At 37.2% G+C, this 16,868-nt stretch overlaps 1 protein-coding gene across 4 annotated transcripts; it reads left to right on the top strand.

The window, feature by feature from the left end:
• Positions 1-10,967: 10,967 nt before the first annotated feature.
• On the top strand, positions 10,968-16,414 carry LOC136763442 (platelet-activating factor receptor-like). 4 transcript variants are annotated; one of them, XM_066717470.1, is made up of 3 exons: positions 10,968-11,087; positions 12,268-12,431; positions 12,796-16,414. In XM_066717470.1, exon 3 carries the CDS (start codon positions 12,819-12,821, stop codon positions 13,860-13,862), a length of 1,044 nt encoding a protein of 347 aa, XP_066573567.1. In that variant the 5' UTR covers positions 10,968-11,087; positions 12,268-12,431; positions 12,796-12,818; the 3' UTR covers positions 13,863-16,414. The 4 variants fall into 4 exon arrangements, with proteins under 4 accessions (XP_066573567.1, XP_066573565.1, XP_066573564.1 ...); XM_066717468.1 differs by having other exon boundaries at positions 10,984-11,185; XM_066717467.1 differs by having other exon boundaries at positions 10,984-11,145.
• Positions 16,415-16,868: the final 454 nt, after the last annotated feature.

A 16,868-nucleotide genomic window follows, 5' to 3' on the forward strand; every position in this document is an offset into this window, starting at 1 on the left:
TGAAGATTTTGGAAAATATATATATTTTTAAACTAAAATTGTCAGGAGTTCTGAGGCTTCAGGGATGTCTTGCATTTTCAGTGTGCAAGGTGTTCAGTGTGAGGGGTGTTCAGTGATGCCAGGTCTTATGAATGACTTTTCTGCCTCCCAGTGATGAACCGTTGATTGCTGCCTCGTGCATGTTCACATCTCTTTAGTGCCACTAGGCACCGTTGTTGAGACTGCTGAAGAAAACTCAGTCTTGATTCAGCTTGCTGTGTTAATCAAGCCAAATTCTTAATTCATGCAGCATGGAGAGAGAAACAGTACCACGGCAGTGTAACATTCCTCTGAGCAGGGAGTTTAATACTCCTGCACAGACAAAGAGGCTGGTTATCAGACAAAGAAAAATATCTTACAGAAATCAAATAAAACCCTAGATTGAGTTGGCCTTGGGGTTGTCAGCTTTAGCAGACAACAACACGACTTGACAGACACAGATGTTCACATTCCTAAACTAAAAGAACAATTCTTGCTTTGTATTTCGCAAACTAACTAGCTTTAATACTTGCAACTAGAAAAATATTATAAAAGAGAAAATAAGAATACAAAATCTTTCAAAATGTACTTTTACACACTGTTCCCATGTTAATCAAATCTCAGCTGATGCTCTTGAAAGCTCTTGTTTCTGCTTTCTGTTTTCAATATTCAGCTTCCAAAGCCCTAGAAAACACGCCAGTCACTGATCAATTAAACATGAACAGTCACTTGTTCAATGAAGGTTCCCTTCATTATTACATCTTATTGAGAATGACACAACCTATTTAGCTGGTGCATGAAGTCTGTGGAGTTCAGGGCCAAATGCCAAATTATATTTTACTGAGTTAATATAGAGCACAATATACAAGTGTACAACTGTGAACAGCAAGTTAACACTAATACAAAGACTTCCTTGTCTTGACTTCCTCTTTTATTAGTTGGACCCCTGTCCAACTCCACCTTCCAGGGATACCACCTCACCCACCACAGTAGACCAGGGACAGACTGGGAATAAAAAACGGTCCTGGAATTTGACCCAGACTGGCCCACCTTAACCAGCCTGAGGTAATCTACTGCCACCGCCCCACCGATGCACACGTTCACACACCAGCCCCTAATACCACCACCGAGCTGCATCACCACTATTGTTGTACACTAATGCAACCCTAATGCGATCTACATCTAAACTAGCGCTGCAACTAACAATAATTTTTTTGATTAATCGGATAAAAAGCTAAACAATTTTTCAATTAGATTAGTTAAATAAATAAAACACTAAATCAGGGTATTTATGTGTAAATGTGTACTTTAAAAAGTGCAAAAGCCACATAGTGAGTTTTACTAATATGATCTTAAATTTTGACATTTTAAACCTTAAATAAAACACAAATGTTCGTCCACAGTTTTAAACAGTAAAACTTATTTAAATATCCAAATTATAAATAAGCAAAACAAAACAAAATATTAAGTTGTACTCATATAAACTTCACATTATGATAAGATATTAAGCAGTAGAATTTGTTGAAATATCAAAATTATAAATAATAAACGAATGTTAGTTTGATACAGAGGTAGAATGCAGAAGAAGAGTGAAACTGTCACTGTTCAGTGTTGTTCATACAAACATGTTTCTTATTCACTCTTCCAAAACTTTGAATTGGAATGCAAAAATGTCAGCATGTCCACATGCTCCGGGCTGAGGCTGGCTCTGTTTTTGCAAGCTATGTTGCCTGCAGCAGAGAACAGACACTCAGGTGGTGTTGAGGTGCTTTGGATACACAAGTAGGATTTTGCTAATTTTGCCAAGGTGGGTTATTTATCTTTATTATCTCTCCTCCAAACCAAAGGATTTTCATCCTTGGCTAGGGGTCTCTCAACAAAGTAAGCCAGGACTTTATTTCTTATTTGAGTGTTGAGGTCCTCCTCAGCTTTCTCCTCTCTGCTGTCTTCCTCACTGCTGCCTCCAGACTCAAGGAGTGAGTCAAGCAAAGATGTTGAAGGTTCAGCTGCTGTTCTTATGGCTGAGGTGGTCATTTGCTGCTGCTGCACCATCTCCGTTCTTGCTGCAAGTGCTTCAGTTTGCACTTTAGTTTGCAGTTATAATTTGCTCAGGTGACAGAAATTTCAGTCTTCTGAACCTTGGGTCCAGAGCAGAGGAGAGAATCACAGGATTATCTACCTGATCAAAGAGTGTTTCCTTCCATCTGTTTTGAAGCTGCTCAACTGCTGTGGCTTGGAAGGACTTCACCGAAGCTGAATCGAAGGCAGCACCTTCAGTGGAATTCAACAGCCCTTTCACAAGTGGAGGAAATGAAGAGACTGTTATATATTCCTGCCTGCTCATAAAAACAGTGGCACATTCAAAAGGCTTAAGAGCAGTAGAAAGCTTTTCAAGCAGACTCCACTGGTCTGATTTCAAGTCAAGATAGCATTTGCCTCTGTGAGTGATGGAAGGCTCAGATAGAGTTGCAGTTACAGGCCACCTCTAGACATCTTGCAGCTTAAACAGCTCATTCAATGCCTGTGTTCTTTAATGCAGCATTAATCACCAACTGCAAGGTGTGGCCAGTGCAGCATATACTGGTCCACCCATGTTTCTCCTCCAGTAATTTTGCAGCAGTCACAATACCATCATGTACGTCAAACCTGACTGCTACTTCTTTCAACCACTCTGCAATGTTGGTTGAGGTATGTCTGTCTTCTAGTGGCATGATGGTAAGGCAGACAGATGTCATCTTCCAGTCATTCCCAATGTAATGGCATGTAATGCCAAGGTAAGCTTCAGTGGCAACACTTGTCCATATATCAGTAGTTAAAGCCATTCTCCTGTTGGTGGTGTTTATAGCACTCTTATTTTTTTGGAATGCCTCCTGGTACTTCCTCTCCATCAATTTTGTGAAGTGGGTCCTTGAGGGAAGAATGTATCCTGGGTTGAGTATGCTGACCATTTTTTTAAATCTTTCATCTTCCACCATTGACGCTGGCTGCATGTCAGTTACCAACATATTCAGGATGGCATCTGTTACAATGAGGAGCGCATGGGGGATTTCTCCTCTGAACAAATGGTGAGCTGTTTCTTTCTGAAATAAAAAACCCAGCATTTGAGTATGCAAGGAGAAGCAATTCATGTGTAAATCAATATTTGCATTGTTTTTAATAATTGCTGATGGCAAGTTGACAACCATGATTAATATAAAAAATCTAAATAATATATAATTAATACAACATATTATGTTTTAACATAATTTTTGTTACATTTTTTTACACAGATGTTGTTCAGATGTGAAGATATAAACCAAAAACATCTCAAATATATTATTAATTTAATTTTGAATAATAATTAAAGGATATATAGATATATTAAATATAGAAAGACTGAAAATAAGCGTGTGAACATAGTAGAACCACAGTAGGTTGAGTTGAAAAACAGATGAAAGTTAATTGTAGTAGACAAATGCTATAAAAAGAGAACGGAACACAGAAACGCAGCAAGATAACAGGCTTGATTAAAAGGACAAGAAAAAATATGCATTAGTGCACAAGTGCATAAGCATTCGCTGAAAACCACTACAGTGACTAAAAAAACAATCTTTTACTGCTGTTGTTATTAACTGCCTTTAGATTTAGTGCTTCACTTTGTTCACACTGTTTTAGTTTGACCTATTTCTGTGGTAGCCCTATTTTAATCCATCACTATGTTGCGAGCGAGCTGATTCCGCAACCTGATGTTCTAGACAAAATAGATCTAGTGTGACTGTCCCGAAGTTAGTAAACAAAGCTGTTTACACAATAGCATTGAATTAAACTAGACTATACCATTTTCACATCTTCATATAATGAGGATATGCACAGTTTTTGCTTATCGTGCTGATGTTTCACCTTCATCCGTGACACCATTGTGTTTTCTTTTCATGTGCTCGTGCTCCACTGTGGTACTTCCATGCCACAAGCTCAGCTTTGCATAACTTGCAGGTTACCGCCTTCTTTGCTGCATTTAATGTAAAATGCTCCCATGCCTTAGATTACTTGTGGCGCACACTTTTTTTCTGCCTCCGTTTGATCTGTAGTCTCTGCCATTTCATGTGTGACTGTATTTTCATGAAGGTGATGTCATCAGTAAATGCTATCCGTGACGTGAGCAGACCAACTAATCGATAATGACATTCGTTGACAACGATTTTCACAACCGATTATTATCGATTTTATCGATTAGTAGTTGCAGCCCTAACCTAAACAGAGGGATACTGCTAGTAGATAAGTCTTGCATTGTTTGTACCACAATGCCAGGATTATAAGGAACAAGATGTTAGACCTAGAAGCCACAGTGCTGGTGTGTGACTATGATGTTGTAGGAGTGACAGAAACATGGCTTACAGAAAATGATGGCGAAGAATACAAGTTGAAAGGATACACACAGTTAAGGAGAGACAGGCATAACTGAATAGGTGGTGGGGTTGCATTATATATCAGAAATGACATTGAGACTGAAGAACTCAAATTAGATCCTGCTAATGAAACATATTTTTTTGGGGTCAAACTTCTGAATAAAATATCTGGAGGATTAGTGGTAGGAGTGTGTTACAGACCACCCAATGCAGATATTCAGAAAGTGCACTGTACAGTGTAATCAGGACTGCATGTAGCAAGGATGAGGCTGTTATCATGGGGGATTTCAATTTCCTATACAAAGACAGGAAAGAGAGAGCACATGCATTGATGTGATCTTTTCAAATGACCAAGATACAGTCAGAAGGGCGAACTGTGATCACAATATGGTTAGCTTTGATGCATACTTTCAAAAAACAAGGACCAAGTCTAAAACAATGTTCTACAATTAGAAAAGCAAACCTAGAAGGTATGAGGCAGCAGAAGAGAAGAGTTAGACTGGGGCACATTCTATACAGATTCAGTCAAAAATTGATGGTTAGGTTTCAAAAATATACTACTTGGGGCTCAGGAGAAATTTGTACCAAAACCTAGCAAATTGAGAACCAAAAAACACTGGCCAAAATGGTTTATTATAAATATACAAAAAAAAAATATCAAGAGAAAGAAAATGTTGTATGGTGCATACAAAAGAGATAGAGAGTAAACAAAATGCAAAGAATATGTTAAACTGCAAAGAGATCTTAAGAAAGGGATCAGGAAAGCAAAGAGGGAAATAGAAAGAAACAAAGCTCTTGGAGCTAAAACTAATGCAAAGAGCTTTTTTCAATATTACAACAGCAAGAAGACAATAAAGTAGGAAGTGAAACATTGAGGTATCTTAGAAAACTAAAAGGATGTGGCATGTTCTAAATTAGTATTTTACAGAGGTTTTTACAAAAGGAAAAATAGATCACACTTAGAACAGGGGATGTGCCAACTGATTAGAAAACTGCAAATGTCATACCTATCCACAAGAAAGGGAACAAAACTGAGACAGAATATAGAGGAGCATCTTATTGAAAACCATATTCTTGGAGATAGTCAACATGGATTTAGACGAGGCAGATCATGTCTTACCAATTTATTCAAGTTTTTTTAACATTAAATTGCAACTGCAGCTATAGATCATGTGAAAGCATATGATATGATATACTTTTCTCAGAAAGCTTTTGATAAGGTTCCACACCAAAGACTGATCCTCAAATTGGAAGCTGTAGGCATTCAGGGTAATGTAAGTAGATGGATTATGAACTGGTTGATGTATAGGAAACAGAGGGTGTCGATTAGAGGAGTTGCTTCTAACTGGAGTGAGGTTGTTAGTGGAGTTCCACAGGGATCAGTACTAGGGCCTGTGCTTTTTCTAATCTATATTAATGATCTGGACTCTGGGATAGTAGGCAAACTTGTCAAAATTGCAGAGGATACAAAAATAGGTGGCTCAGCAGATACAATCTCGGCAGATCAGGTTATTCAAAAGTACTTCAGCTGTGGGCTGACACCTGTCAAATGAAGTGCAAGGTAATACATGCAGGTATATAAAATGTCCACTATAATTGCACTATGGGTGGAATAGAACTGGAATAAGTAACGCATGAGAAAGACCTAGAAGTCTAATGGACTCCTCACTTTCTCCATCCAAACAATGTGGGGAGGCAATAAAACAGGCAAGCAGAATGCTATTGTCAAAAGTGTAGAATGTAACTGTACAATGCACTAGTTAGATCTCATCTGGAATACTGTTTACGGTGTTATGAATTATGAAAGACAATGACCACATTTTTATTCTGAAATCATGAGAACCATTTTGGTTTGCAAACAGACAGAAGCCACTTAACTAATTGTGCGGTGTGTTTAGCTCATTTTGTAAACTTTCTTATGTTCTATGTTCTAACTGAATTAATTTACATTTTGAAATTAAAACTTGCAATCATGAATTTTCCATTTTATTATATGTTAACTCTCTATAACCTCTTAATGTTTTGTTTTTGCTTTGAATGTGTGGATTAGGTTGTGTCATGACTGCAAGCTTTAAAGCAAAAAAATGTGAAAAGTGTGAGAGGGTCTGAATAATTTACTGTTGAAAGTTGTAATATTAGTCCTCTATCCCTGCTAGATAGCACTTCAGCTTTATTATTCTCCTCGCATTCTTGATTGTTTTCCTCCTTGCTCCCTTTCCCGTAGCCCTCGTCTTGTAACCCTACATCTTGACAGCACTTAGCTTTCACCGTCCAAGATGTAGGAAGTCTCTTACTGTACTTGTGTAAATTGTAAATTGGAATTTGTAAAATGTATTATCTTAAATTGTTATGTTTGATCTAAGTTGAATTTGTAATGATTGATGCCTTGTACTTTTGCACTTTGTTTGCACTTATGTTGTATGTCGCCCTTGATAAGGGCGTCTGCCAAGAAATAAAAATAATAATAATAATAAAAGTTGGTCTAATACCTTCTTTTAGTAACATAGTTCATTACTTGCTTAGGTTGTTTTAATGCTGGAAAATCATGTCAAGTTAAAATGGATTTGATGGAAAACAATGGAAGTCACATGAACCAGCTTAGTTATTGTATGGCTGCAAATATTTTTTATGGTTTGCTCTACCAAGCTTAGAACTTCCCCTGTGTATGTGCTGCATTTTACTGCTACAACAGGAAATGCCTGCATTAAACTATCTTTAATCAGTACTTAGATTTCCGACCAGCAATTACAAATGCAAGGCAACGATAGCCCACATCCTTTAATCAACAATCTATGATATTTCTATAAATTATTAAAGTTATAATGTGAATTGAAAACTGAGAAAGCAGTTAAATTTGTTACAGGTTGCATTTGGGTTTGTCAGAAAAACTTCAGTTTCAAATTTGTCTGTGCGGAGGTTCTTAAAGTGTACAATATTGTTGAGCCATAGTGAAAACTATAAGGTATATAGAGAATGATAGGTAAAGCACATGGAGTCCATTATACTCATGTTATTATTAGTGTTGAGTCCTCTGTCTGTTAGTTCCCTTTTTGTATTTAAAGCTTTGATGGTATTATATTGCTTAATTTCTCAGAATTCTTATGAAACACAGTAACACAGAAATTGCTCCATCATTTTGTGCACATGCACTAAAGGTTTCTAATTGACAAGCTTCTTTAAAAAGTATTTTCTATCTGACCTGAAGGAGAAGCTCAGGTTGACTTCTAGTGTGCTTGCACAATCATCTAGAACCTCTCCTGGACACTTATTGTTATTGTCTTTCAGAAGCTCTTAAGTAGTTGATAACCATTTCAAAAACAAATCCAGAGAACCACTCCAAACATGTATAGAATATACAGTACAATAAATTAAGAAACGTCAAAATTCAGATGACGTCCCAGCATCGAAGTACATGACATGTCCTAGCATGTTAAGTGGAATAACTCTTGCAAAACCAGACTTCTGATGAAAAAATATTTTTCAGATCAGTCAATTTTCAACCATATTTTTGGCAGTGCTACAGTCTGTATACTTCCAGAATTAGCAGGTGCTCTTTCCAAGATTATATATATATATATATCTTGTTTCTAATTTCTCACTGAAACAGAACTACCTGACACATTCCTGTAGCGGGGAGCAAATAACACAATTGTGTTAGATTATTAACTCTATGCTAGTTCTTTACCTGCTGCATTGGTGTATGGTGTTACGCACTGTCCTTGAATTTTGTCTTGTTGCATACTGTGTAACCTGATCACTTTTGATAGAGAGACAATTACTCCCTCAATAGATAGGTGGACAAGGAACAATTCTTTAAATTAGTTTATTCAGCTATAATGAAGTGCTCTGGAGACCAGTTGGGAAGTTAATTCTATTCTATCATATAGAAGATTACTCCCATTTGTTGCTGGGCAACTACATGCCATCAGTAAGGTACCCCACACTTTATCACAGACTACTCCATTGTCTTCTGTTCTCTATATTACGTTGGATGAAAACTTTTTCTAAAATTCAGCTACACAGAACTACTGCACTTAGTCTCTGAAGCAATACATAGAGCTTAAATTGGGTACACAGTCTTGTTGCAACAATGGTGCAAATAGAATATTTTGGGCTTCAAGACAGGGCACTGTTCCTCATCACTTTCACATGTTACACTTTTACACTTCCTTCTGGAAAGTCTGTTGTTTTCTTCTTCTTTATATTAAGCACACTATTCCCAAAACATATGAGTTTAAGAACACCCCCCCCCCATCTCATCAAAATCCACCAAGAGATAATATGCTATATATAGAGTTTTCCTCCATCAGTGCATATGCACCAGGTCAAATATCTAGGACATACAGTGTGATTCATGAAGAATAGACCTGGCCTCAATTCTATAGATCTTCTCTTGTATGGATTTTAAAAATAATTCAAGAAAACACTACATAGACTAACTTCTGTATATATATATATATATATATATATATATATATATATATATATATATATATATATGTAATGTTTGTATGTTCTATGGCTTTACAATAAATGGATGCACTCATGGTTACAAATGCTCATGTGGAGAACATATGATGGGGACGAATTGCTGTGGGGACGAATTGTTATAGGGGTGAATTATCTCAGGGACCAATTATCAGTGGGACCAATTATCGTGAGGACCAATTATCGCTGGGACGAATTGGCGGGGACGAATTGTCATGAACCCCAGGCAAATTAATATTTCCTTGTTAGAAATCTCCAGGGTCACAGCACAGAGGCACAAAGTTATTTCTATTTTCCTCCAGAATATTTATTATTTTTATTATTATTATTATTATTATTATTATTATTATTATTATTATTATTATTATTATTATTATTATTATTATTTAAGACCAAGGGTTGATCTAAACCCTCTAAACATCTTAACATGTACTGTGAATACCTGTTGTGCTTATTTTCAGTTGTCTCACTACTTTTGGTAATATTGTATGCATTTAAATCTTATAAAACAACTAGTCCTAAGTAGGAAATACATATTTTATATATATATATATATATATATATATATATATATATATAGACTCAGGTTTTCCAGATCCAGCATGTTTGACTCAGAGATTATATGCATCATTTGTGAGCTCTAAAGATAGGACTTTATTCCACATTCCACACTGAGAAAGCCCTTTATTTTTGCATTGCTGATAATCTTTATCGCGTGGTGCTGAAAAGTCAAAGTCAAATGAGCGTTACAGGCCTTTCAGTTTTGCACGATTGCCTTGAAAGAGCTCATGTGTGACAGGTCAGGTATAGGGAACCTAGAATAGTTTAGAGCTGTACTGGGCATCTCTGTAATAATAACCAGAATGCTAGCATTCAACAAGATGTACCATTACTTTCAGGACTCTAAAAGGTAATGATCAACCAGCTTTATCTATAGCTGGTGTAGGATAATCCAGTCCTCAGTGCAATGCAGGTTATATGAAGTGTGTAACTCAGCAGCCACAATTTTTCCTGGGCAGCTTGAACCACACAACCACAACACCTGCTTGTGTGAATTACTACCATCCTATTCTGGGCCCTGAATTCAGTTATGCCATTTCCATGTATATTCCCTGGTCCTCTGTGAAAACATTTGGGTTGACTTGCTCACTCATTGCGTTGTGCATTTGTTTTCCCGTGTCACATCTGAACTACTGCCAACTTTTCTTTTGGAGTATTTCAGCTCAGTTTTGTATTTCCTCTAACATCATCTATATCTACTGGTACGTGACATAGTTCACCTGCTCTGTGTTATTCAGGCCAATTCATAAATCTTTTCTGATATCAAAAAAGGGTCTGAGTGCCAAACAGCTCCATTGGTGTATTTATAATGTCAATTTCTGATCAAATGAATCTAGTCAAGGAACAAATAAGCAGGGTGCCATACATGAAACAGCACATTCATTCTCACCGTCATCTCTCTCATCTCTAACCCTTTGGACCTCTTCAAATTGAATGAATGTTACCTCATTTCTCCAACAGCAAGTAGTGTCTGAAAAATGTTCTCAGAACCGAATGACAGGAAATGATGAGGAAGAAGCCCTTGTGTTTGAGCCCACAGTGCATTAGCAGTGAGCAAGTCTTCTCTATCAAGCCCTTTGCAGAAGCTTATTTTGTTTCCTTGCCAAGCAGATAAACCTCTTTGCATTCAAAAAGTAAAGCCAATAATAATAAAATGTTGTTGATTTGGAAATTCCTGCCTGTGACTGAATCCAGTTTCTGTTTTGTTTCTTGATCTGTTATTAAACAGGCTAATATAGAGACCTTTGTAACTTGGCATTCCCTGAGACTGAAACAGGTAATTTAATAACTCACATCATGAGTTTTGATCCTGTAGCATTTCATCATAAAAATAGTTACTGCATTGCTGTCTGCTGACTGTGGATTGTTCAAACTAGGAACTGTTTGATGAGGTGTGCCTTGTTTATCTATGAGGTAGGTGCATTTCTTGGTGTCTCATAAACCCTTTTTCGCCTTCTTAGGTGTCTAAAATGATCGTTTTAAAAGTGCTTCCCCATCTGTGATTGCAGTTCAGCAGCAGTTGATGGTGATGGTGGGAGGGGACAGCAGCGCACGTCTCAGTGCGTCAGCGCTGGAGCTCATTGTGCGCCGGCGGAGCGCAGAGACGGTGCGCCACTGATGGGACAGAGGATGCCAGTGAGTCTAGGTCTCTATATGATGCTCATATCATTTATTTTCGAGTCTGGGAATTGAGGTAAATGCTGTGACATGTCTGTAGATACTCTGCTTTTGAAGTGAGTACAGATGATGATGATGATGATGATTGTAATGCATAGAAGTTTCCCCATTGATTGCTAGACTACAATTGCTGTTGTATACCTAATACATTTCATATATTATTATTATAAGTAGTAGTAGTAGTAGTAGTAGTAGTAGTAGAATTAGTAGTGTTGTTATTAGTAGCCTATACATCCATCCATCCATCCATACATACATACACACATATATAATCTATTGAAATTGTATCGATATTTAATATGATTTATCAAAATACATTTTGGAGTTTCCATTTTATTTCCATTTTATTTTATTTAGTTATATGTCGGAATAAAGTACATTTCCTCATTCTAAATAATATGCAAGCCAATATACATGTGTCTCCATGAAGATGATCCACGTATATATTTCGTTGCCTGCAGTGCAATGTACTTTATCAATGTAATCGCTGTTTATGTGATGCAGTTTAAACATTCACAAACTTCTTGACGGTGATGCCGAGATTTACACGTTTGTGCATCCTATAGCCTATATTAGAATTATCTTTATATAGTTTCTCCAGAATGCGGGACCAAACTGTAAATAGCAATTCATTTAAGGTTACGAGTAGAGATAATATCGTTGTCAACAGTATATAACTACACACACATAGTAAAATACACATTATGTAGTAAATCATAAAATGTCTACCTGTTTGCAATGGAAACATGTATTTCTACTGATTCGATGGCAGTTCTACTATCATAATAATATAGTGGATCCGTTCATTACTGCACAGTGCGTGTCAAGTCAAGAACTGAAGAGCGGAAAAGCAAGCGCTGAATGGGGAATCGTGTGGGGTTTCCCTTATCTGATCAGTACTAGTCTGTGCACGACTTTCATCTTATGAAATAGCACTAGTAAAGGAAATGACCAAACATACATCTTCTTGTTTGATATGGTTATAACAATATTTGTGTAACTTAAGTCTAGGAGATACTGGACCTGTAGTATGTATTGTAAGATTTGATTTGGGTTGTTTCTCAGTGAATGAATGGTTATATATATATATATATAATATATGTTTTTTTGTTTTGTTTGTTTGTTTGTTTTTTCACAGTGACTAAGTGATTGAGAAAATTTCCTTTTTGACAAATCTCTTCTCAACATCTGCCCGTGTGGATTCTCTTTGCTTCATGATTTCCTGTCTTAGTCTGAACTGAAGGCAGCTTTTTCCTGGAATTCCTGCAGTGGAGGATCGTGCTGGGACTTGAGTGGCCTGGGGTGAGTTCATGTGTTCTTTGTATATGTTCAGTTATCAACACAATTCAAAATAGACTCGCCTTGTTACACCTGCTCATGTCGAGGGTGAATTTCATCAGCATGAATATGTGTCTGTGGGGTAACAGCAGGGGTCTGGGCATGTGATTACACAATTTAGAAAATTCCTTAACTTTCATCACTTGAAATAGCGTGTTATCTGATTTTTGATTCCACCCCACCCCACCCCCTCCCAGAAAAGAGGAACTTTATTTTTACACCACTGCTCTGAAATAAGTAGTGTAATATGGTGATCTTTTCTCAGCTGTATATTCGTTTGTGGATGTCTGTAGATAACACTTTCTTTTTTTTTTTTTTTTAATAAAAGAACCAGACCTTTACTCAAGAGACATGACTTGCAATACCTCCAACGGGATAAATTTGACCAGTCTGGTGGACTCCCAATTCAGGTACATCCTCTTCCCAGTAGTTTACAGCCTGGTCTTTGTTGTGGGGCTGATTGCCAACTGCTATGTCCTCTGGGTCTTCAAGCAGATGTTTAAAAGCGAAGGCGTGAACGAAATCAAGATTTACATGATCAACCTGGTCGTGGCGGACTTGCTGTTTGTTGCTGCCCTGCCGTTGTGGATTGTCTATTACATTAAGGAAGGGAACTGGTTATTCTCGGGCTTCCTGTGCAGCATTTCGGGCTCCTTGTTCTTCATCAATGGATACTGCTCGGTCTTATTCCTGGGAGTCATCAGCTTCAACCGCTGCAGGGCCGTGACGAAGCCATTGGAGACTGTCAGGTCTACCCAGATCAAACGAGGCATAGTGGTGTCAGCCACCATCTGGGTCTTAATCCTGGCGTCTGCATTCTCTTCTCTTTTCGATGACCACCTCAACAGTGATGGCGAGTTATGCCGCTGTTTTGAGGGCTACCACTACCAAGATGAGTCAGCAAAGAAAAAAGTGGCCGTCCTCAATTTTGCGATAATCGGCATGTTCTTCTGCGTTTTCCTCCTGGTGGTGGTCTGCAACCTCCTCATCATCCGCACTCTGCTCTCCCAGACGGTGAAACAGCAGGGAAACCGAAAGAGAGGGGTCAAACAGAGAGCCTTGTGGATGGTGTGCGCGGTGCTGGTGGTATTTGTCGTCTGCTTCATCCCCCACCACATCGTCCAGGGGCCCTGGACACTGGCCGTCCTGTGGGGCAATGATAAGGCCCTAAATGATGCACACCAGATCACTCTGTGTCTGATGGGCCTCAACTGCATCCTAGACCCCATTGTCTACTGCTTTGCCACCAGGAAATTCCAAATCCACTTCTTGTCCCGGCTGAAGATATTTAATGGCAGCCGCAAGTGCTCCAGGTACACGTCAGAAACAGGTGTTTCCATAGAATACAAACCCAACGGCCAGCTGATGGAACAACTCAAGCCACCCCAGGAATAGAGGAAACTGCTTCATGGGTGGCATCTTCACGTTGTTTTAATCTATATAGCTGCACTTGTCTGAATGTTCGCTGTGGGATACCAGAGAAGAACCCAAAAACATATTTAAACCTTGCTGATAGTGGTTCACTGTAAGAGAAAACCTATTATAATTCTCGTGCTATTCTCGTGCAGTCAGATTGATTGTGATTATGTGGCAATTAGCATGTATACATTCCCTTATATATAAAATGCTATAATTGCTCTTCTTAGGCACTGATTTTGGTTGCCGGCCACAGTGCACTTATGTTGGATTTACACAGAGACATTCTTACACAGGTTTTACATTCTTTCTCATGAATTTAAAACCAGTTCTGTATGTTTTGGGGATCTTACAGAATACAAAGACTTGAATTGTTCTTCACCGTAAATTATAGTTGCATCCACATTAAACAAAATTGTGTTTCAACATGAGTTTAGAGAGTTTTGGACTGGATCCAAACTACTAACATGTAGCATTTTACACAATAGTTTGAAAGAAAAAGAACAAAAAACACTCAGTTTGTGCTAATTAGGGAAAAGCATCAGAAGGCTTACCTTATCTTTTTTTATGTAGCATTTACAGCTAGTTCTCACAAGTAAGAAGGGATAATTTTCTTGTGACAGTTTTGCTATTTCGTTCTTGAAGCGGATATATTTGATTATTTTGAAGGTTCAGTCAAACATACTGATTCTGTAATTGTAAGGTACAGAATTTTTATTACAGTTAGAAATAGACATGCTTGTGTAATTATGTGATGATAGTCAGGATAGTAGGTCAGGATTTTGCCAGAAATTTGATCCAACCTGCAACCAAGAGTTTACTTTGAAAACTGCATGTATTCGGGGTCCTGATGGCTTTAACCACATGTGTTGTGGAGCTGGACAGTGAACAGAAACGGGCAGCTGGGGTTAAGCACATTAGACCTCACGGTGAGAGGAGATGATTAACAATTGCCAGTATTGTATAATATGAAGAACAATTATGCTGATTTCAAATTCAAATCAAAGGAGAACCTGGTAAAACTGTTAACTTCAAAGCAGATAGCAGATTAGCAATTAATTTACCCTGTCACTGGATATTAGTCCCTAACCCACAGTATGAACAATGCACCATTTTCAATGTATGCACAAAGCTTCCTACTTTGAGAGATTTTACAGAGCGTAAAATAATAACTTGAAGGTTATAATTTACACTTTTGCTCTGTCCAGAATATTCTGAGATAAACTGGGATTGCCAATGGAAAATACACCATCATAAATATATAAATGAATAAATAAATATAAATATATAAATATTTAGTATTTTCAACTTTTCTTTGTTAGTAAAAAGTTGGCAGAAGAAACGACTGATCTAATTAAATCCATATAGGGAAAGTAATCACTGCACATCTCAGAGGTTGCCAAAAATGCATGAGAAAACATCCAGTTAAAGAAATACACACCACATAAACATAAAATGAACAGTGTGATGTTTTTTTCTCTAAAAGGGAAAGATCATTTATGTAATAATCCATTTAAATTTGGCTTGAACTCATCTGGATGGTCTGGCCATGTGGATAAGGCATCAGAACCAGAGTTTGTTGCACATGTAGCACCTGTTTCATGCTCTGTTTCACCTGTACACATTTTCTCCTTTTTTTAAATGAAGACTGCGCTACTTCGATAAGTCATTTTGTAACACTGTCAAAAGAAGGTAGACATGTTATGCTATTAGAGACAATATCAGTACAGGCATTCTGTTAATCTATCTGAACAAAAACATGTACAATAAGTAAGTGTATTAAGGACATTGTCAGCTGAGCTAATGCAGTTACATACACTTCTGACTTTGTTTTATTTGTGACAACTGTAATCCATCTGTTGCTGTATGTTTATTGACAATGTGTTTTTGCTCCTTAAAAAGGGAAAAAAATTGAAGTGCAACTTAAAGAGTTAAATTATTTTATGTATTTTTGGAACTATCGTGATTTTTATTTTATTTTTCTATTATCAAGTGATGCGAAAATTGATACTCGTTGCTGTTATTTTTGTATTTCATTTTTTATTTGTATTAAAAATAATAATTATAATAATATTGTTCTGTCTGTCTCATTCACCAGCAGTCCTCATTTTTCAGTATTGAGATGTAATTATGTAAAGTCCCCTTTATGGGTATGATCCTGTGATATGCAGCACTGTAGCATCAACCACTGCAATCATGTTTCTTTTGACCTGGTTATCAGGACTTTATTCAAGGTCTAAAAAGGAAATCACATAATGATTTTACTAGCAGAGCTGCCAGCTTGCCCTTTGTCATTTTAACTGCTTATGATTTCCAGGACTTTTTTTGGGTTGTTTCTAGAAAGATTGTAGAGAACTGGTTCCCTCATCAGGGTTAGGTAGCTTGTTTCATACAACTCCCACTCTTTGTGTACACCATGGTGGACTTTCTTATGTTCTTATGTTCTTATTACTTTCTATCAAATGATCATTTCTTTTTTTTTTGGTTTTAATTTTGTGAAGCAAATACCCAACCATGTTCCAGGATAAATACTTAATTAAATATCTGATGTAACTCTTTCCTTTCCCTTTTTTCAGCTAAGGTTCCGTAAAATACTATTTCAGTATTTTATCTCTATTTTGTTTTATTGTTCATCAATACATTCTCTGTGCAGCCATTTTCACTTCCCCTGACATCTACTAGAGGAAATGACTCAGTGTATTCCTCCAAATCCTGCTCATAGCTTCTCTCTTTATGTACAACCTAGTCTAAAATGTATGTTTACAGCTGTTTACATCTTAATTTGCTTTCTCTCATTACATTTGCCTGCCTAACTCTGGAGATCCTTGAATTATCTGGCACTATTATAGTTTTAAAGCTCTGAGAATATTTGGGAAACTGCTTAATGCCTTTATAAGGGCATTTGGTTTTTAAACAATTGAGTGTGCATGTACAGACAAAGCTCCCAAAGTATGAACTGGGCTAAGAGTTTTAAACCACTAATTA

The sequence above is a fragment of the Amia ocellicauda genome, chromosome 11 (genome assembly GCF_036373705.1).
Source record: "Amia ocellicauda isolate fAmiCal2 chromosome 11, fAmiCal2.hap1, whole genome shotgun sequence".
Classification (NCBI taxonomy): Eukaryota; Metazoa; Chordata; class Actinopteri; order Amiiformes; family Amiidae; genus Amia; species Amia ocellicauda.

Coding starts and splice junctions, on each gene's coding strand:
- LOC136763442 (XM_066717470.1), top strand. CDS start 12,819: ATGACTTGCAATACCTCCAACGGGATAAATTTGACCAGTCTGGTGGAC.